Here is a 23,120-nt window from a genome sequence, read left to right as displayed (position 1 = left end):
CACGCCCCTATTAGCCTACCACTCTGCAGCCTCCTGGAGGAGGGTGCAGCAAGGTAGGCACCTATGGTCTCCCCTATTTGAATTTTGGACTGTGCTGCAGCCCCACCTCCGGAGCCGTCACTGATGATGACTGTGAAGCCACACGTACGGGTGGGAGTGGCCTGATTGCAGAGATGCGTACAATTCTGCATTAATGTTAGTATAAGTGCATTGTTCCTGTGCATGCAGTGTGGTAACAGCTACAGGCGACTTGCATCAGGCCCTATGAATGTATTATATGTCAGCGGATGAGTGCATTAATAGTAAATGGTCACACATAATTCGCCTCGCTGTTAATCACACCTTCTTCAGGATCCATCACAGCTGATAAAACACCAGCAAAAATGTGTCATTAGCGCAATTAACCATATAGGTAAACAAATGTAAATATACATTGTAGCCTCAGCCGCTGTAATAGTTGTGGAAAATGGGGTTACGGATCAATAGATCTACAGTAAGAAGGTCTTCAATCATTAGGTCGACATCATATGGTCGGCAGTGACAATGTTGACACGGACAAAATTTCAACATGGTCATTAGGTCGACTTATGAAAGGTTGACACAGGAACAGGTCGACGGGTACAAAAGGCTGACACATGAAAAGGTCGGCGGGGGAAATGGTCGACACAGGAAAAGGTCGACGCAACATTATTGAATCGTAGTCCATGTGGATGGTAAAGGACGAAAAAGTTTAAAAAAGTGAAAAAAGCATTTTAAAAAAACTCATGTCGACTATATGTGTCTACCACTGGCATATCGACACATGTTTTGGGGGGGTTTTCCCAACATTTGGTAGATTTACTATCCTCGTGGATATGGATTGGGAATAGTAACCTGTAGTGAGTGCAGTGAGCTCACAAAGGGGGTCATTACGAGTTGATCGCATGTAGGAACTTTTTGCTGCCCATGCGATCAACTAGACGCCGTCTATCGAGTTGATCGCTAGCTGCCGTTGCTCGCAACGCAGCGATCAGGCAAAAAAATCGGCATTTCTGCGCATGCGTATGGTACGCAGTGCACACGCGCCGTACTTTCACAAAAGCCGACGTACTTTCACACAAGGTATAGCGACGCTTTTCAGTCGCACTGCTGATCGTAGTGTGATTGACAGGAAGTGGGTGTTTCTGGGAGGTAACTGAGCGTTTTCAGGGAGTGTGCTGAAAAACGCAGGCGTGTCGGATAAAAACGCAGGAGTGGCTGGAGAAACGGGGGAGTGTCTGGCCGAATGCAGGACGTGTTTGTGACGTCAAAACAGGAACTAAACAGTCTGCAGTGATCACAAGGTAGGAGTAAGTCTGGAGCTACTTTGAAACTGCACAATCTTTTTTTGTAGCAGCGCTGCGATCTTTTTGTTCGCACTTCTGCTAAGCTAAGATACACTCCCAGAGGGCGGCGGCTTAGCGTTTGCATGGCTGCTAAAAACAGCTAACGAGCGAACAACTCGGAATGAGGGTCTATGGGGGAGGGCTTTTTTAAATAGCAAGGCTGCGAACGCTTGTGCAGCCGTGCTATGCAAAAACTTTTCGTGCAGTTTCTGAGTAGCTTTCAACTTAATCACCCGCTGAGATGTCTTCAGCCTGTCCGGTCCCGGAATTGACGTCAGACACCCACCCTGCAAACGCCTGGACACGCCTGCGTTGGACTCACCACTCCCAAAAAACGGTGAGTTGCCGCCCCGTAACGACTGCCTGCTATCAATCTTCTTGCGATCGCTTTCTTCATTCTTCTTGTCATTGCGCATGTGCAGAACTGAGCCGTTCGCACCGCTGCAAAAAAAAGCAGCATGCAAACGGGTCGGAATGACCCCCAAAGGGCGTATATTTTTACTAATGGTGGTTACATATAACCAAACATACAACATTTGACACCCCTCCCAAAAATGCATGTGTCGACCATTTGTGTGCCGCCGCCGACCATTGCCATGTCGCCACTTTGACCGCGTCGACCTTTTATACCTTTCAAACTTAACCTCTGTTGACCTTTTATCTGTCGACATTTTGTACCTGACAGCTTTATGGTGTCTGCCTATTGACTGTCAGCCCAAATACTGTAGATCTTCCATATCACACCGTGATCTAATAATAATAATAATAATAATAATAATTGTATTTATATAGCGCTCTTTCTGCGGGAGAGTGGACATGTAATTATTAATAATAAAGATTTATCATTAGAAGGCCTCTCTGCCAGGGGTGTAACCTGTACGTATTGATGTGGAAGTCTGGAAATAGCTACATTTATGACAATGAATTTAGTAAGAGAAACAGCTGCAAACACTCCGCCCTGAGACTTGGGACAAATAAACAGATATCTGTAAGAAATACACATTAGGTTCCAAATGATATCACGTCGCTAATACAATTGTTTGTTGCAGTTGTTTCATTTTCCACACAACTCTCAAGCTGTGCTGCACACTTAGGAGGCGATGTACAAACTACAAAGGGACTAATTCAGACCTGACCGCTGTGCTGCATATTACACCGTCCTGCGATCAGATAGTCGCAGCCCAGGGGGATCGAAAATTCACCGTGCAAGTGTGCGATCCCATGTGTACGCCGTGACGTTCATTACATCACTAGACATGACTAGAAGATTACTCTTATTTCTTAAATAGGCTATCAATAATATAACGTCCACAAATAGATGGGTCTGACACCCTCAGGAGATCACCTGTTACCTTAATTCGGATAACACGCCACCCCAATCATTCCCCCTGCAGTAAGGATACCAGGCCAATGCTCTTCTTAAACTTCACATTTTACACTGAAGGAACTTGACTTGTCTGACTACAGAGCAAATACACTGATTATGTAATTGGCAAGAGCAGACCTTCTGGGACGCTGGCCAACACCAGTTCCTAGAACCGTCCCTGGAAATTAGATCACTTGGCATCCAAGTGTATTCTAATCTAAACCATCTGTAAACTAAACACTTCATTCTCTACATTGCGCAGAGTGAGCTGCACCCTACTTAAGTAACAACATGTATTGCAGAGAAATGCAAAACATAACAGTTTGTAATGAAGGGTCATAGTAAACAGATCCCTCAATCTGGTTACAACGCCTGTCATGCCCCGGAAGGAGGTTATTAATTCCAGGATTGGTGTAGCGGTGTGTGTATTTGTCGGCACTCTGGAAGGAGGGTGGCAGCATCTATTATAAGTGTTTGGAATAGCGGGAAGTTAATTACTGAAAGCAATTCAAGGTGCTCGTACTCCCGATGCGTTTCAGCAGAGGTGCTTTCATCAGGGAATGATCGGTGGACTGTACCTATTTCTAGGTGTTGATATCTGATTGGTCATGGAGAATGTAGCTGCCTATTATGTTAATCATTTTGTTGCTATGTATGGGTTGTGTGGGAGGTGCCTCTGTGGTGATTAATGGTAATCAGTGTCTGCAAGTTACAGTATGATAATATGTTGTCCTGAGGTGTCGGCAGCCATAAGGTATTGGTGATTGTCAGGTATACAGTGAAAAGAAACTTTAATTGCACGGATTTCAAATCGAGGCAAAACGTCATCATCCCAGCGTCGGATTCTCACGGGTTTTGGATTTTATATGTCCTCCGCCAGCCTCTCCAGTGGCTGCTGCTGTGCTGTGTCCATCCAGTCCAGTGGCTGCAGCTGTGCTGTGTCCATCCTCTCCAGTGGCTGCTGCTGTGCTATGTCCATCCAATCCAGTGGCTGCTGCTGTGCTGTGTACATCCTCCCCAGTGGCTGCTGCTGTGCTGTGTCCATCCTCTCCAGTGGCTGCAGCTGTGCTGTGTCCATCCTCTCCAGTGGCTGCTGCTGTGCTGTGTCCATCCTCCCCGGTGGCTGCTGCTGTGCTGTGTCCATCCTCTCCAGTAGCTGTTGCTGTGCTGTGTCCATCCTCTCCAGTGGCTGCTGCTGTGCTGTGTCCATCCTCTCCAGTGGCTGCTGCTGTGCTGTGTCCATCCTCTCCATTGGCTGCAGCTGTGCTGTGTCCATCCTCTCTGGTGGCTGCTGCTGTGCTGTGTCCATCCTCTCCAGTGGCTGCAGCTGTGCTGTTGTTATGAGCCACGGCTGTGGCTCATTCCTGTTTTGCAGTTTTGTTCTGTATTTCATGTTATACTTCTGTTTATGTTCCCCGTGGGTGTCATGGGGTGCTCGGAGCTCACCCTTAAGGAGGGGATACTGTTATGAACCACAGGTAGTGGTTCATTCCTATTTTATGTTTATAAAGTTGTCTTGCATGCCAGGATTTCCTGTTGCTCTGTTTTAGAATACTCTTGTCTGCTGCCGCTGGTGAGTCTGTGTAATTGCAGCTTGTTCCCTTGTGTTCAGCCTCACCTGGCTGCTAATTGCATCTGGTCAGTTTGGAATCATGCAACAAGGCAGCTGCATGGGATTATTAATTAGGCCTCTCTGTTATATGCTGGCTGTTTGCAATTCACAGATGCTGGTGATATTTCTGGGTTTTCAGTCTGCTTGAGTTCTGAGCTTGGTTTCTGCTAGTTCCTGAGCTTCCTGTATCGATTCCTGTGTCAGTCCCTGTGTCGATTCCTATGTCTGATCCCGTGTCCTGCCGTGAGGCGTTCCTGTCCTGAGGTCCAGTACCTTTGCCCAGAGGCGTCACCAGGTGTGGTGACACCCGGTGCGCACCCCTGATGTACTGCCGCGATCGCGGCAAAAAGGGGCGTGGCCTTTACAGCTAGGGGCGTGGCTTAGCGGGGATACTGGTATCGTCACTCTGGGGGCGTGCACAGCATCTCCGGAGATGCTGGGCTTCCCCCAGAGACGGTCTCAGTGTGCTGTCGGCTCCTCTGCTATGACAGGAGCCGGGTGCTGTAGCGGAATTTCACACTGCAGCACCTGGCTCCTGTCACTACGGAGGAGCTGACATTTGGTGTCACCCCCTCCAGGTGTCACACCCGGGTGCGGGCCGCACCCCCCGCACCCGCCTTGTGACGCCACTGCCTTTGCCTGTGCAAGTTTCTGGCTTCTTGGTGTCCACCGGTCTGCCGTTTGGGATTCTGCCTGTCCTCCAGTTCTGAGAGTCTGTGTCAGCAGCATTGGGAGTTCCTGTCCGTTTGCCAGTATTCGTACCGGTTCCGTGAGTAGCGGCACTACCGCGTCCGTCGGCCTAGGCCGCTGTATTCCCTTATTATTTCTGTCACTGGTGTTTTGCAGAGGGTTCTGCTTATGCTGTCACCGCCGGTACACAAAAGTATTGTGTCGGCGTGTGGTCAGCATTTCCTTTGTTGTTCTTTTCCTTTGGCGGCAAGCCGCACATACTTTGGTTTTAGGTTTGTTAGTAGCCCCTGGCCTTGTTGTTTAGTCAGAGGGCCCCTTGTTATCACCCTGTCTCGGTTCACTCTTTGTCTCTCATTAAGACCTGAGGGGGCATCGAAGTTGGGCAGACGTAATCCGCCCTTCAAACGCGGCTGCCATGGGCTCAAGCAACCATAGTCTCGCAAGAGTGTACTGACAGCACGGGCGAGACAACGGAGATAGGGCGCCAGGGGCTATTCCCTTTCCATTCCCCTTTCCCAGCATTACGTCCTGGTGCTCTGGACTCGCTTCATAACATCTCCCTTGTTCTGAGCACCAGGAACCTAACAGCTGTGTCCATCCTCTCCAGTGGCTGCTGCTGTGCTATGTCCATCCAATCCAGTGGCTGCTGCTGTGCTGTGTCCATCCTCCCCAGTGGCTGCTGCTGTGCTGTGTCCATCCTCTCCAGTGGCTGCAGCTGTGCTGTGTCCATCCTCTCCAGTGGCTGCTGCTGTGCTGTGTCCTTCCTCCCCGGTGGCTGCTGCTGTGCTGTGTCCATCCTCTCCGGTGGCTGCTGCTGTGCTGTGTCCATCCTCTCCAGTGGCTGCTGCTGTGCTGTGTCCATCCTTTACGATGGCTGCAGCTGTGCTGTGTGCGGTGTCCATCCTCTCCAGTGGCTGCTGCTGTGCTGTGTCCATCCTCCCCGGTGGCTGCTGCTGTGCTGTGTCCATCCTCTCCGGTGGCTGCTGCTGTGCTGTGTCCATCCTCTCCAGTGGCTGCTGCTGTGCTGTGTCCATCCTCTCCGATGGCTGCTGCTGTGCTGTGTCCATCCTCTCCGGTGGCTGCTGCTGTGCTGTGTCCATCCTCTCCAGTGGCTGCTGCTGTGCTGTGTCCATCCTCTCCAGTGGCTGCTGCTGTGCTGTGTCCATCCTCTCCAGTGGCTGCTGCTGTGCTGTATTCATCCTCTCCAGTGGCTGCAGCTGTGCTGTGTCCATCCTCTCCAGTGGCTGCAGCTGTGCTGTGTCCATCCTCCCCAGTGGCTGCAGCTGTGCTGTGTCCATCCTCTCCAGTGGCTGCAGCTGTGCTGTGTCCATCCTCTCCAGTGGCTGCTGCTGTGCTGTGTCCATCCTCTCCAGTGGCTGCAGCTGTGCTGTGTGCTGTGTACATCCTCTCCAGTAGCTGCTGCTGTGCTGTGTCCATCCTCTCCAGTGGCTGCTGCTGTGCTGTGTCCATCCTCTCCAGTGGATGCTGCTGTGCTGTGTCCATCCTCTTCAGTGGCTGCTGCTGTGCTGTGTCCATCCAGTCCAGTGGCTACTGCTGTGCTGTGTCCATCCAGTCCAGTGGCTGCTGCTGTGCTGTGTCCATCCTCTCCAGTGGCTGCTGCTGTGCTATGTCCATCCAATCCAGTGGCTGCTGCTGTGCTGTGTACATCCTCTCCAGTGGCTGCTGCTGTGCTATGTCCGTACACTCCAGTGGCTGCTGCTGTGCTGTTTCCATACACTCCAGTGGCTGCTGCTGTGTCCATTCAGTCCTGTGACTGAGCTGATCTCACCTATCTGTCCACTTAGTGTTAATATTGGCCGAGCTAGCTTTACAGTACAGGCAGATAGCAAATGATTGTTTATTATTTTTTATAGTGCAGGAATTATTACTAGTCTAATTAGTTTGTCACACAGTGGTGCTGCACTGCGACTGCAGAGGCCATACCCCACTGCGTTCACATAAATATAAGGAGTGTGACTCCACAGTGTCAGTTGTCATTTGCTGCAAAAACGTTTTAAAAAAGTGTAAAAAGTAAAAAAAAAATTGTACAAATTGTGTGTGCTGTACCCCAGTGCGTTTGTTCATGTACATATAAAAGCGCTGTGACTCTGCGCAGTGTGAGCTGAGCTGTAAATTAAAAAAAGGTAGAAAGATATACACGGTCGAGCAGTGTCGGACTGGGGTATGAAGGACACACTGGGGAAATGCAGTGGTAGGGGCCCATATTAGAGGCATGGCTAACCATTAGTGCATGGTCTGGGCTCCTTGATAAATATATGTAGTAAATACTGCTAGTGCATGCATGATAATCTACCAGATTAATAACACTGTAGAAAGTACACCATAGTTCTGTGCAGTATAATCTAACATGTGCATAATATATAATTCAAGTGCAAAATATGATCCCCAGGCAGTGAGGCCGACCAGGGGTTTCCCCTGTTGGCCAGTCCAACCCTGCAGTCCAGTCACAATATTATGACCACCCGCTAATAGCCAGAGTAACCGCCATGTGCAGCACGGACAGCAGCTAGATGGGCTGGGAGCGACTCAATAAGATGCTGGTATGTTGGCACAGGTACATTGTGACGGTGAGCTGCTTCACTATAGCGTGTCGGTCGGCCATCATTCACCTTCGTAGCCGTTTACCTCTCACATTAATGGCACGTGGTGCTCCACAGTTTCCACGTTGGTTATTCGCAGTGGTGCCATTTGTCTGGTCATGATACACCTTCACCACCACAGCTCGCAAACAGTTCACAAACTGCGCTGTGTCAGAAATACCGCCGCCCCTGGCCCGAAAGCTGATAATCATCCTTTTTTGCAATTCGGAAAAATCACCCCTTCTACCCATGACAGCAATGAGTCATATGTGTGCAGACAACCTATCGCACACCTTATATACCCACCAAGCCAGCGCATGATACATGACGTACTTCATGGGCTACACGCTGCCGGCGTCAAATGTAGGCGGTGGTCATAATAATGTGACTCAACCATTTATATATTGTTTAATTGTTTGTACTAAATCTATGTGCTATACCCCAGTGCGTTTTTTCACATACATATAAAAGCGCTGTGACTCCACGCAGTGTGAGCTGAGCTGTGAATTTAAAAAAGTAGACAAAAAAAATTGTTCTGTTATTTGTACTACTTCTTTGTGTTTGTCGATATGGATAACGATCAGTTGAGAGAAGAGCAGGAGCAGCAACCAAATACTAGTGCTGCAGCTGCTGCCACCAGTCAAAACGTTACTAGTCATTCAATGTCATCTACTAAATCCGATGTCCAATTGCATAGGGGGTTTAAGTCAGGGCATCTAAAATCAAACAACCAATATTTAAAAAAAATACCTCTAATAAAGGGAAAGTTTACTGCAGAAAAACATAAAATTGCCAACGTCATTCACTACACGCAGTGGAAAGGATAGGCTCAGGCCATGGCCTATATTTATGAGTAGCGATTGTGATTCTGCAAATTTCAGTGAGGTGTCTTCTTCTGCCTCTCAAGACGATGCAAGCCCTTCTCTCTGAGAGTGTAGAAGAGGTGTCAAAAAAATGAAAACCGGAAAGTCAGTGCTGAACAAAACACTAAGGCGGTATAACGTACTGTTCAGAAATGTCACAAATCCCTGAGAAGATTCTACGTGTGCCCATGAGTGCTATGTGTGAGCCCAACCTTTCTGATCCTGTACTCATAGAGTAGCCTCCATCCACCATTTCTGCACCCTTTACAAATGTGTGGGATGAGCAGCAGAAGTATAGCTGGTGACATAGAAATTGAGGATGCCAATGCAGAAGTGTAACAGGATGAGGGGGAATTTTTGTGTAGCTGGCGCCAGTGCTAATGAGGCTGTTGTTTGTATAAGTCAGGCACCAGTGGAAGTAGATCTTTCCCATGATAAGAAGAAGGTCAATGTCATGCCTGGGCATAAAACCAAAAAATCCACCTCTTATGTGTGGAATTATTTTTACCCAAATCCTGACAACACTTGTCTAGCCACCTGTAGCATTGCAAAGCCACAGTAAGTAGAGGTAGGGACCTTAACCATCTAGGAACCGCCTCCCTGTTATGTCATTTGCAGCAAGTTCATAGAATGTTTTTGAGAAAATCAGAAACTTATGCCAAAAAAATAACAAGCAGTCCAGCATCAGCTAGATCCCAGCACCTGCAATCTCCACCACCAACACCTTCATCCTCAATATCCTCACTAATGATCGGAGGTAGTCCTGCATCCAGGATAAGGCTAGGTGACTCGTCCCCTATCCAGGATTCCTCAGAAGAATCCTTTAGCGCATGGCATGCTGCTGCTTCTGGGTTTAGGTCTTCAACTCAGAAGGGGACCAAGAAAACTACTAGCAGTTTCAAACAACAATTGACTGTTAATCCTTTGTGAGAGGAAGCAAGTATTACAGCTGTCACTCAGTCGCGCTATGCTATTATTAGATCTGCGCCCAATATCCGCCATTAATGCAGTGGGTTTTAGACAGTTAATTGAGGTCCTGTGTCCCCGCTACCAAATTCCATTTAGGTTCCTTTTTACTAGACAAGCAAATCCTTGGCTTTACCAGGACATTAAAAAAAACTAATTATTGGCCTAACAAAAGCCATTATACCCACTGTCCACTTGGCCACAGATATGTGGACATGTGGAACTGATCAAACTAAAGATTACATGACTGTGACAGCCCACTGGGTGGGTGAATCGCCTTAAGCAGTAGGTACAGCAGCGGCACCTAACAAACAATTCCAGCTCGTTCAGTGGCAGACTACGAGGCATACCGCTGACAACCTGGTAGAAAAACTATGGGATATCATAGCGACATGGCTTACCCCGCTTGAACTCTCCTCCAGATTTGAGATTTCTGGTAACGTCACAAATATTGTGAGAGAATTACAGCTGGGTGAATTCCAACACGTCCCATGTTTCGCTCACATAATCAGCTTGGTGGTAGAGAGTTTTTTAAGAAATGACAGGGGCGTGCAGGATATGCTGTCTGCGGGACAACATTTTTGGGGATATTTTCAGCATTCAGCAGCTGCATGCAGAAGATTGCAGCATCTACAAGAACAGTTCAGTTTGCCCTGCCACCAACTGAAGCAAGAGATTGTAACAAGGTGGAATTCCACCGTTTACAGTGCATTTGTGTTATGTTACAGCCTTATTCCAAACTGGAATAAATTAATTTTTCCCTCAAAATTCTACACACAATACCCTATAATGGCAACATGAAAAACGTTTTTTTGAGATTTTTGCAAATTTATTAAAAATAAAAAACTAAGAAATCACATGTACATAAGTATTCACAGCCTTTGCTCAATACTTTGTTGATGCACCTTTGGCAACAATTACAGCCTCAAGTCTTTTTGAATATGATGCCACAAGCTTGGCACACCTATTTTTGGGTAGTTTTGCCCATTCTTCTTTGCAGCACCTCTCCATTAGGTTGGATGGGAAGCGTTGGTGCACAGCCATTTTCAGAACTCTCCAGAGATGTTCAATCGGATTCAAAGTCTGGGCTTTGGCTGGGCCACTCAAAAACATCCACAGAGTTGTCCTGAAGCCACTCCTTTGATATCTTGGCTGTGTGCTTAGGGTCGTTGACCTGCTGAAAGATGAACCATTGCCCCAGTCTGAGGTCAAGAGCGCTCTGGAGTAGGTTTTCATCCAGAATGTCTCTATACATTGCTGCATTCATCTTTCCCTCTACCTGACTAGTCTCCCAGTTTCTGCTGCTGAAAAACATCCGCACAGCATGATGCTGCCACCACCATGCTTCACTGTAGGGATGGTATTGGCCTGGTGATGAGCGATGCCTGGTTTCCTCCAAACATGACATCTGGCATTCACACCAAAGAGTTCAATCTTTGTCTCATCAGACGAGAGTATTTTGTTTCTCATGGTCTAAGAGTCCTTCAGGTGCATTTTGGCAAACTCCAGACGGGCTGCCATGTGTTTTTTACTAAGGAGTGGCTTCCGTCTGGCCACTCTACCATACAGGCCTGATTGGTGGATTGCTGCAGAGATGGTTGTCCTTCTGGAAGGTTCTCCTCTCTCCACAGAGGAATGCTGTAGCCAGGGCCGGTGCTAGGGTGTTCGGCGCCCCCCTGCAAACTATAAATTTGCGCCCTCCCATATTCGCACCGGGAAAAGGGGTGTGGGCTCACAAGTAAGGGGCATGGCCACACAATAGTACCCCCATTTAAAATTACGCCACAATGTAGCACAATCTTATTCCTCTTATACATAATGCCCCACCCGTAGTAGTAGCGTCATATGTAATGCACCCCAGTAGTAGTAGCATCCTTATACATAATGCCCCCCAGTAGTAGTAGTATCCTTATACATAATGCCCCCCCAGTAGTAGTAGCATCCTTATATGTAGTGCGCCCCCAGTAGTAGACGCGTCCTTATACGTAGTGCACCCCCAGTAGTAGAAGCGTCCTTATACGTAATTCCCCCCTAGTAGTAGTATCGTCCTTATACGTAATGCCCCCCCCCCCAGTAGTAGTAGCGTCATTACGCGTAATGCCCCCCTGTAGTAGTAGCGTCCTTATACGTAGTGCACCCCCAGTAGTAGAAGCGTCCTTATACGTAATTCCCCCCCTAGTAGTAGTATCGTCCTTATACGTAATGGCCCCCCCAGTAGTAGCGTTGTTTCACAAAATGCCCCCCAGTAGTAGTAGCGTCCTTACATGTAATGCCCCCCCCAGTAATAGCGTCATTATACGTAATGCCCCCCCAGTACTACCATCCATAAAGTGCGCGTACACACACACACACACACACACACACACACACACACACACACAATTCACACATATATACCCACCATATACACACACACACACACACTTCTCTCTCACCCTCTACTTACCTAAGCCAGTCTCCCTCGGTACAGCAGCCTGGTCAGTGTAGCCCCGCCCCCTTCCGTCCCGTTTGGCTCCGCCCCCTTCCGTCCCGTTTAGCTCCGCCCCCTTCCGTCCCGTACACAGCCGCTGCCACACAGGTGAGGGGAGGGGAGGGAGGAGGCTTTTCACGCTGCAGGCTCCGCTGCCAGTGACTGTCACAGTCATACAGTGACAGACACAGCAGCAGCAGGAGGGGGGACAGGACGGCGCAGCAGGGAAGGAATGCAGAGCAGGGGGAGCACCTCTCCGTCCCAGCGCCTCCCTGCGCTGCATCCCTTCGCTGAGCGGGTAGCGCCGGGCCTGGCTGTAGCTCTGAAAGAGTGACCATCGGGTTCTTGGTCACCTCCCTGACTAGGGCCCTTCTCCCCCAATCGCTCAATTTAGACAGACAGCTAGCTCTAGGAAGAGTCCTGGTGGTTCTGAACTTCATCCATTTACGGATGATGGAGGCCACTGTGCTCATTGGGACCTTCAAAGCAGCAATTATTTTTCTGTACCCTTCCCCAGATTTGAGCCTTGAGACAATCCTATCTCAGAGGTCTAGAGACAATTCCTTTGACTCCATGCTTGGTTTGTGCTCAGACATGCACTGTCAAGTGTGGGACCTTATATAGACAGGTGTGTGCCTTTCCAAATCATGTCCATTCAACTGAATTTACCACAGGTGGACTCCAATTAAGCTGCAGGAACATCTCATGGATGATCATTGGACACAGGATGCACCTGAGCTCAATTTTCACCTTGGCAAAGGCTGTGAATATTTATGTACATGAGATTTCTTAGCTTTTCATTTTTAAGAAATTTGCAACATCTCAAAAATACTTTTTTCACGTTGTCATTATGGAGTATTGTGTGTAGAATTTTGAGGGAACAAAATTAATTTATTCCATTTTGGAATAAGGCCTTTTTCAACTGGTGTACCGCGTCGAGTTGCTAGGTGTGCCGCCCCCCACCGCCTGCCCCCCGCCCCCGTCGCACAGACCCGCTCGCTGTTGCCAGCAAGACCTGTCACTGCCAAGCAGATCGCCACGCACCGCACACCGCCTGCCCCCCGCCACCCGCCTGACAGACCTGCAGCATCCAGCCCTTCTCATATCCACTCCGCAGCGACAGCCGGACCGTGACCTATGACTCACCATAAGTCACGGTCCGGCTGTCGCTGCGGCCGCCCACTCATATCCTGCTCTGCTTGCTGCTCCGTGGTGAGGTCCAGGCACTCCTCATCGCTGTTTTTTATATAAAGCACGGGGGAGGAAGGTGTATGAAAATATGAGGGGTGGGTGTGTGGAATAACTAAGGGGGGGCATGTGTGAGGAATTACTAAGGTGGAGCTGGCAAGGGGGAGCTGGAGTGTGGAATTACTAAGGGGGGAGGGCTGGTAAGGGGGAAGCTGGTGTGAGGAATTACTAAGGGGGGAGCTGGTAAGGGGGGTGCTGGTGTGAGGAATTACTAAGAGGGGAGCCGGTAAGGGGGAGCTGGTGTGTTGAGGGTATGCTTGTCAACCATTCGTCCTCGGACAAGAGACATCATGAGACATCACCAAGCACAGGTTTCCCACTGATATTCTTATGTAAGTAAAACCTATTTATTTCTACTAATTTTAAGAGACATAATAACAAAATATCAACATATATTAAATATATGTCAATATTTATTATTATTTGTATTATATTTGATTTAAAAAAACTGATGGTGTGCCTTGGCAATTTTAAAATCTTGTTTAGTGTGCCACGAGTTTAAAAAGGTTGAAAATCACTGCTGTAACATAACAAAATGTGGAAAAAGTGAAGCGCTGTGAATATTTTCCAGATGCACTGTATATGCTGTAGCGAATGGAGGAACAGCAAAATCCATCCAAAGCTAGACAACAAGCCATGACATTGGGAGAGGAGGGGGAATGTACCTTACTTCAGTGCAGTGAAGAATACCTTCCGTGTTGTGCAAGGTGCTGAAACCATGAGAAGTAGTCATATGTGAAGTAAATTCAGACTCTGCCAGCTTGAATTAGGTGATTTCCCCAATTAGACTTTTGGAAAAGCAGCTCGAGAAATTAACCATGTTTGATCCTAGGTTTAGGTCGGACATTTTATCTTTCTTTCCAAAGAGAAAGTTGGCAGCCCAGTGGTACATGATACGACAGCATCTCCTCCTTCAGTTTCTCCAGCTGCTGCCAGGAAAAACCTCCGCTTTTCCAAGAGAACCAGTGGTGATGCAGAGGAGTCAACACAACATTTTGACATCTGGTTGGGTCTAAAAGAATTGCCCAAAATTAGTGACACCTCTACAGTAACTCCATCTGATACGGTTAACATCCAAATAATAGTGCAGGATTATTTAAATGACAGCATACAAATAGGCATTTCACAGAGTCCCTTTTTGTACTGGAAGGAAAAATAGGCAATGTTCAGGCCCTTGTATAAAATGGTTTTACATTACATAAGCTGCTCACCCTCCAGTGTGCACTCAAGAAGATTTTTCAGTACAGCTGGGAACCTTGTCAGCGAACGTCCTCAAAATGTGGAAAAGATGATGGTCATCAGAATGAATTGGAAATTCCATGAGGAAGACCTTTACCGGCAATTACATGAAAGTACAGAGACTTCTGTAATGGTGGATTCCAGCGTGGATGAATTACTATTGTGTGAGGATGTACACCCTGATGAGAATGAGGATGGTTATGACAAAGACATCTTGCCACTGATCAGAGAGCACAATGACAACATTGTTAGCTTAGCTTCCTTAAACCCATTGGTAGTTTTTTTTTGTGGGGGACCAAACAAATCAAACACTTTAGCCACAAACTAGAGTCCATGTCGCCGGATGTGCTTGGTTTGTTAAACTGTGCTTGTCTTTTCAATATCCAACATAAGGGTGGGTGGGAGAGCCCAAGGACAATTCCATCTTGCACCACTTTTTATATTTGCCACTGCTGTGTGGCAATGTTTCATATATGTGCTATAAACTGACCTGTGTTTGTGCCGCTGCTCTGTTGCTTAGTAACCAACCAGCTTGCTGTAGCCTTTGGCCAAGATTGGTAAAAACAATATTATGAGCTGTGAGGTGGTCAAAACTGACTGGAAATGGATGTTATTGAGATTAATACTGTAGTGACAAAAAAGGGCCCAAATTATGTGATTTTAGCAGTTTTTATAAATAAATTCAAAAAATACAGATCCAAAACCAAAACACGTAGGGGCGGCTTTGGCAAAACCAGATCACGGGGTTTGGGGCACATCCCTAATTGAGGGTATATTCCCATTTTACTTGTTAATTACCTCTAAAGAGTTTCCTCCCCTCCACTCCCTAGATGCCCCCCATATTGCTACAAATTCTAAATCTGTGGGTTGAGTTTTTGTAATGATTGGATACAATGAGGATCTTGAAACTGTACACACGTTTATTGTAGACCATAGGGGAGTGTGAGCAAGTATATGATCCCCCTTGTGCCGTATGTAATCTTTTAGTGTCTCCTATGTCTTGTCCCTGTGCTTCTAGAAGTGATTTGTTTTGTAGTTTTGGTGCTACTGTATGTTGGCTTCTTGTGTTATTATTATTGTCTTTCATGTGTAACAATTGGCGGGGGAATGAGTTGCAGAGGAGGGGGGTGAGCTGGAGGGGGCTCCCCCTGGGAGAGTTGATAAGTACTGTATGAGGAGATCACAGCAGCAGGGTGTAAAACTGTGCACACTTCACAGTTATAGAATGCAAATATCCGAAGCTCCACCACCGCAGATATCACGGTTTGCATACACTAGGCTTGCAGTACTGGACAGGTTGTCACTGCAGTGCAGAGTGATACAGGAATACCGTTCCTCTACAAAGAAATTGCAGTTACAGAGCTACGTTTTTATAAAATGGCTGGCCACCATAAGATAATACCCTGGCCTTCCTATTCCTGCCATAGGTACTAAGATATAATGCATACCGCCCAATAGCTCAGCATGTCACACGTCACCACGGTGTTGCTATGTTTAGCAATTCTGCGGCACAGACTCAGCAAAGCTAGGTGAATCGGGGGGGTGGCCATGAGGAGCGGGAGACTGCCTGGGCGGACCAAAGCCTGGACAGTTTGGTGGCAATTTATTCCCATACAGCAAGGGAAAATGCAGACATAAACTTCCACACTGGGAGGCACATGTATTCATTATCGAGTCTTAGACGGGACAATTATCATTTCGTATTGTCGCTATATGAGAGAGGATAATTGACCGCTGGATTGTATTAATATGCACCTTCAGTGACAGGGGCTCCTCTGGGAGCAATACTGCACATACTACGGACGAGTGGGGAGTGCTGAGACCCTAGATAGATATGACATAGATAGATAGATCTATAGATAGATAGATAGATAGATAGATAGATAGATAGATAGATAGATAGATAGATAGATGACATAGAAATATACGAATAGATAGATAGATAGAAACATGATTGATAGATAGACATATAGATAGACAGATAGATAGATAGATAGATAGATAGATAGATAGATAGATAGATAGATAGATAGATGACATAGAAATATACGAATATATAGATAGATAGATATGAGTAGATAGAGAAAGAGAGATATAAATAGATAGATCGTAATATATGAGTAGATAGATAGATAGATAGATAGATAGATAGATAGATATGAGTAGATAGAGAAAGAGAGATAGAAACACGATAGATAGAAATATATGAATAGATAGATAGATAGATAGATAGATAGATAGATGACATAGAAATATACGAATAGATAGATAAAAAGATAGATAGATAGATAGATATGAGTAGATAAAGAGAGATATAAATAGATAGAAATATGAGTAGATAGATAGAGAGATAGAGAGATAGATAGAAACATGATAGATAGATACAGGATAGATAGATAGATAGAGAGATAGATAGATAGATATGAAAAGAGAGATATAAACATGATAGATAGAAATATATGAATAGATAGATAGATAGATAGATAGATAGATAGATAGATGACATAGAAATATACGAATAGATAGATAGATAGATAGATAGATAGATAGATAGATAGATAGATATGAGTAGATAGAGAAAGAGAGATATAAACATGATAGATAGAAATATATGAATAGATAAATAGATAGATAGATAAATAGATAGATAGATATGAGTAGATAGAGAAAGAGAGATATAAATAGATAGAAATATGAGTAGATAGATAGATAGATAGATAGATAGATAGATAGATAGATAGATAGATATGAAAAGTAAGATATAAACATGATATATAGAACTATATGAGTAGATAGATAGATAGATGACATAGAAATATACAAATAGATAGATAGATAGATAGATAGATAGATAGATAGATGACATAGAAATATACGAATATATAGATAGATAGATAGATAGATAGATAGATAGATAGATAGATAGATAGAAACATGATTGATAGATAGACATATAGATAGATAGATAGATAGATAGATAGATAGATAGACATAGAAATATACGAATATATAGATAGATAGATAGATATGAGTAGATAGAGAAAGAGAGATATAAATAGATAGATCGTAATATATGAGTAGATAGATAGATAGATATGAGTAGATAGAGAAAGAGAGATAGAAACATGATAGATAGAAATATATGAATAGATAGATAGATAGATAGATAGATAGATAGATGACATAGAAATATACAAATAGATAGATAAATAGATAGATAGATAGATAGATATGAGTAGATAAAGAGAGATATAAATAGATAGAAATATGAGTAGATAGAGAGATAGATAGAAACATGATAGATAGATAGATAGATACAGGATGGATAGATAGATAGATAGATAGATAGATAGATAGATAGATAGATAGATAGATAGATAGATAGATAGATAGATAGATAGATATGAAAAGAGAAATATAAACATGATTGTGAGGATATTGGGTTCAAAATCACTCAGTCACGGTGGTAGATGAAAAACCAACAGTGGTTTATTGACAGAATAGGTTATAACACAGTTCAGCACACTTCTGTGATCCAATTCTACACGACAATTCCCTCCTGGAGCTCCTGACAGAACATTACTTCTTAGTCAGTCTCCTGCCTCTCTCTCTCTCTGTCTCTCTCAGATCCCCTCTTTGCTATTATCAAACCTTTGTCTTTCCTACAATAAGGCGACACCCCAGACAGTTTCAGATCAGACCCACTTTCACATGCCCAGGCATGTCCCCTAGGCCACAATAGATGTTAACTAAAGTAACCTTACTTAATCTGATTGTGTGGCCTGGAATCCATTGTGTGGGGAAGAATGAGGGGGGTGTATGGCCTGACATCTGAGACTGGCTGTATCTACACAACAGCAAACACACAGGTTATCTGTGCAGTCATATGGGGGGAACATTATTTGACAAACTATAACCCAATAACCAATACATTCATATATATACATCGAAAACATAACTGTACCCTTGTAACAATAACATCATACAATATAATACAATATTGCCTAACATATAACTAATAACATATTGGCAATTGATGAAGTCCATGTGTAGGACCAGGGCTAGGAAAGTAACCACGTGTCTTTTACCACTGAGCGACACGACGCGCCAGCTGTGTCATCACATGTCGTCACAATGATAGATAGAAATATATGAATAGATAGATAGATGACATAGAAATATACGAATAAATAGATAGATAGATAGATAGATAGATAGATAGATATGAGTAGATAGAGAAAGAGAGATATAAACATAATAGATAGAAATATATGAATAGATAAATAGATAGATAGATAAATAGATAGATATGAGTAGATAGAGAAAGAGAGATATAAATAGATAGAAATATGAGTAGATAGATAGATAGATAGAAACATGATAGATAGATAGATAGATAGAAAGATAGATAGATACAGGATAGATAGATAGATAGATAGATAGATAGATAGATAGATATGAAAAGAAAGATATAAACATGATATATAGAAATATATGAGTAGATAGATAGATAGATGACATAGAAATATACGAATAGATAGATAGATAGATAGATAGATAGATACAGGATAGATAAATAGATAGATAGATAGATAGATAGATAGATGGATAGATATGAGTAGATAGAGAAAGAGAGATATAAATAGATAGATAGAAATATGAGTAGATAGATAGATAGATAGATAGATAGAAACATGATAGATAGATAGATAGATAGATAGATAGATAGATAGATAGATAGATACAGGATAGATAGATAGATAGATAGATAGATATGAAAAGAGAGATATAAACATGATAGATAGAAATATATGAGTAGATAGATAGATAGATAGATAGATAGATAGACAGAAAGATCTGACATACAAATATACGAATAGATAGATAGATAGATAGATAGATAGATAGATAGATAGATAGATAGATAGATAGATAGATATGAGTAGATAAAGAGAGATATAAACATGATAGATAGATTATATGAATGAATAAATAGATAGATAGATAGATAACATAGAAATATACAAATAGATAGATAGATATGAGTAGATAGAGAAAGAGAGATATAAATAGATAGATAGAAATATATGAGTAGATAGATAGATAGATAGATAGATAGAAACATGTGATATATATAAATATATGAATAGATAGATAGATGACATAGAAATATACGAATAGATAGATAGATAGATAGATACATAGATAGATATGAAAAGAGAGATATAAACATGATAGATAGAAATATATGAATAGATAGATAGATAGATAGATAGATGACATAGAAATATACAAATAGATAGATAGATATGAGTAGATAGAGAAAGAGAGATATAGACATGATAGATAGAAATATATGAATAGATAAATAGATAGATAGATAAATAGATAGATAGATATGAGTAGATAGAGAAAGAGAGATATAAATAGATAGAAATATGAGTAGATAGATAGATAGATAGATAGATAGATAGATAGATAGATAGATAGAAACATGATATATAGATAGATAGATAGATAGATAGATAGATACAGGATAGATAGATAGATAGATAGATAGATAGATAGATATGAAAAGAGAGATATAAACATGATATATAGAAATATATGAGTAGATAGATAGATAGATGACATAGAAATATACGAATAGATAGATAGATAGATAGATAGATAGATAGACAGACAGATAGATAGATAGATAGATAGATAGATACAGGATAGATAGATAAATAGATAGATAGAAACATGATAGATAGATAGATAGATAGATAGATAGATAGAAACATGATAGATAGATAGAAAAATAGAAAGATACAGGATAGATAGATAGATAGATAGATAGATAGATAGATAGATAGATAGATAGATAGATAGATATAAACATGATAGATAGAAATATATGAGTAAGTAGATAGATAGATAGATAGATAGATAGATAGATAGATAGATAGACAGATAGATCTGACATACAAATATACGAATAGATAGATAGATAGATAGATAGATAGATAGATAGATAGATAGATAGATATGAGTAGATAAAGAGAGATATAAACATGATAGATAGATAGATAGATACAGGATAGATAGATAGATAGATAGATAGATAGATAGATAGATAGATAGATAGATAGATAGATAGATATGAAAAGAGAGATATAAACATGATATATAGAAATATATGAGTAGATAGATAGATAGATGACATAGAAATATACGAATAGATAGATAGATAGATAGATAGATAGATAGATAGATAGACAGACAGATAGATAGATAGATAGATATGAAAAGAGAGATATAAACATGATAGATATAAATATATGAGTAAGTAGATAGATAGATAGATAGATAGATAGACAGATAGATCTGACATACAAATATACGAATAGATAGATAGATAGATAGATAGATAGATATGAGTAGATAAAGAGAGATATAAACATGATAGATAGAATATATGGATAGATAGATAGATAGATAGATAACATAGAAATATACAAACAGATAGATAGATAGATATGAGTAGATAGAGAAAGAGAGATATAAATAGATAGATAGAAATATATGAGTAGATAAATAGATAGATAGATAGATAGATAGATAGATAGATAGATAGATAGATAGATAGATATGAATAGATAGAGAAAGAGAGATATAAACATGATATATAGAAATATATGAATAGATAGATAGATGACATAGAAATATACGAATAAATAGATAGATAGACAGATAGATAGATAGATAGATAGATAGATAGATAGATAGATGGATAGATATGAGTAGATAGAGAAAGAGAGATATAAATAGAGAGATAGAAATATGAGTAGATAGATAGATAGACAGATAGATAGATTAATAGATAGATAGATAGATAGATAGATAGATAGATAGATAGATAGATAGATAGATAGATACAGGATGGATAGATAGATAGATAGATAGAAAAAACATGATAGATAGATAGATAGATAGATAGATAGATAGATAGATAGATAGATAGATGACATAGAAATATACAAATAGATAGACAGATAGATATGAGTAGATAGAGAAAGAGAGATATAAACATGATAGAAATATATAAGTAGATAGATAGATGCTAGATAGATAGAAACATGATTGATTGATTGATTGATTGATTGATTGATACAGATAGATAGATAGATAGATAGATAGATAGATAGATAGATGACATAGAAATATACGAATAGATAGATAGATAGATAGATAGATAGATAGATAGATAGATAGATATGAGCAGATAGAGAAAGAAAGATATAAATAGATAGATAGAAATATATGAGTAGATAGACAGATAGATAGATAGATAGATAGATAGATAGATAGATAGATAGATAGAAACATGATTGATTGATTGATTGATTGATTGACTGATAGATAGACATATAGATAGATAGATAGATGCCATAGAAATATACAAATAGATAGATAGATAGATAGATAGATAGAGTAGATAGAGAAAGAGAGATATAAATAGATAGATAGATAGATAGATAGATAGATAGATAGAAATATATGAGTAAGTAGATAGATAGAAAGATAGATAGATAGATAGATAGATAGATAGATAGATAGATAGATAGATAGATAGATACAGGATAGATAGATAGATAGATAGATAGATACAGGATAGATAGATAGATAGATAGATAGATACATGATAGCTATATAGATAGATAGATAGATAGATAGATATGAAAAGAGATATATAAAGATGATAGCTAGAAATATATGAGTAGATAGATAGCTAGATGACATAGTAATATACAGATAGATAGATAGATAGATAGATAGATAGATAGATAGATAGATAGATATGAAAAGAGAGATATAAACTAGATAGATAGATAGATAGATAGATAGACAGATACTGTATGAGAAGAGAGATATAAACATGATAGATAGATAGATAGATAGATAGATAGATAGATAGATAGATAGATAGATAGAAATAATAGGATTTTAATACCTACCGGTAAATCATTTTCTCTTAGTCCGTAGAGGATGCTGGGGACTCCAAAAGGACCATGGGGTACAGACGGGATCCGCAGGAGACATGGGCACTTTAAGACTTTGAATTGGTGTGAACTGGCTCCTCCCTCTATGCCCCTCCTCCAGACTCCAGTTATAGAACTGTGCCCGGGGAGATGGACATTTTGAGGAAAGAATTTATTGTTTAAACACGGTGAGCGTCATACCAGCTCACACCTCAAACATGCTGCAGAATGTGGCATTCAATACAACACCAGCCGACGGCATGAAAAAATATACAGCAATATGCTGACCGAAAATGTAACACAACCTGTGTGTAAACACAACCAATAATAGCATACCGCCTGTCATGGCATGAATAACGTTAGCAACAGACTGACTGAAAAGGAACACTACATGAGTGTAACCATAACCAATAACTGTAGATACAGTACGCACTGGGATGGGCGCCCAGCATCCTCTACGGACTAAGAGAAAAGGATTTACCGGTAGGTATTAAAATCCTATTTTCTCATACGTCCTAGAGGATGCTGGGGACTCCAAAAGGACCATGGGGTCTATACCAAAGCTCTAAAACGGGCGGGAGAGTGCGGATGACTCTGCAGCACCGATTGCCCAAACAAGAGGTCCTCATCAGCCAGGGTATCAAACTTGTAGAATATTTGCAAAATTGTTCGAACCCG

General features: G+C 42.1%; 1 protein-coding gene across 6 annotated transcripts in view; it reads right to left on the bottom strand.

The window, feature by feature from the left end:
• The window catches only part of IL5RA (interleukin 5 receptor subunit alpha), a 94,200-nt gene that overhangs the window by 47,531 nt on the left and 23,549 nt on the right, over nt 1-23,120 (bottom strand). The window contains exon 2 of one of the 6 annotated variants that reach the window (XM_063941306.1): nt 14,391-14,597. The exons of 1 other annotated variant lie outside the window; for it this stretch is intronic. Coding sequence is in view for 1 of the 5 variants with exons in the window: in XM_063941302.1 (XP_063797372.1) it covers nt 2,496-2,513 (18 nt within the window). In the remaining 4 variants the exon portion in view is untranslated. Of the gene's footprint in view, nt 1-2,495; nt 2,529-2,716; nt 2,813-13,844; nt 14,176-14,390; nt 14,598-23,120 lie in introns of those variants that run through there. 4 more of the 6 variants (XM_063941305.1, XM_063941304.1, XM_063941307.1 and 1 more) reach the window with 4 other exon arrangements.

The sequence above is a fragment of the Pseudophryne corroboree genome, chromosome 9, assembly GCF_028390025.1.
Source record: "Pseudophryne corroboree isolate aPseCor3 chromosome 9, aPseCor3.hap2, whole genome shotgun sequence".
NCBI lineage: Eukaryota > Metazoa > Chordata > Amphibia > Anura > Myobatrachidae > Pseudophryne > Pseudophryne corroboree.
The sequence above is the reverse complement of the archived record's forward strand: the minus strand, read 5'-3'. Positions and strand labels throughout refer to the sequence as shown.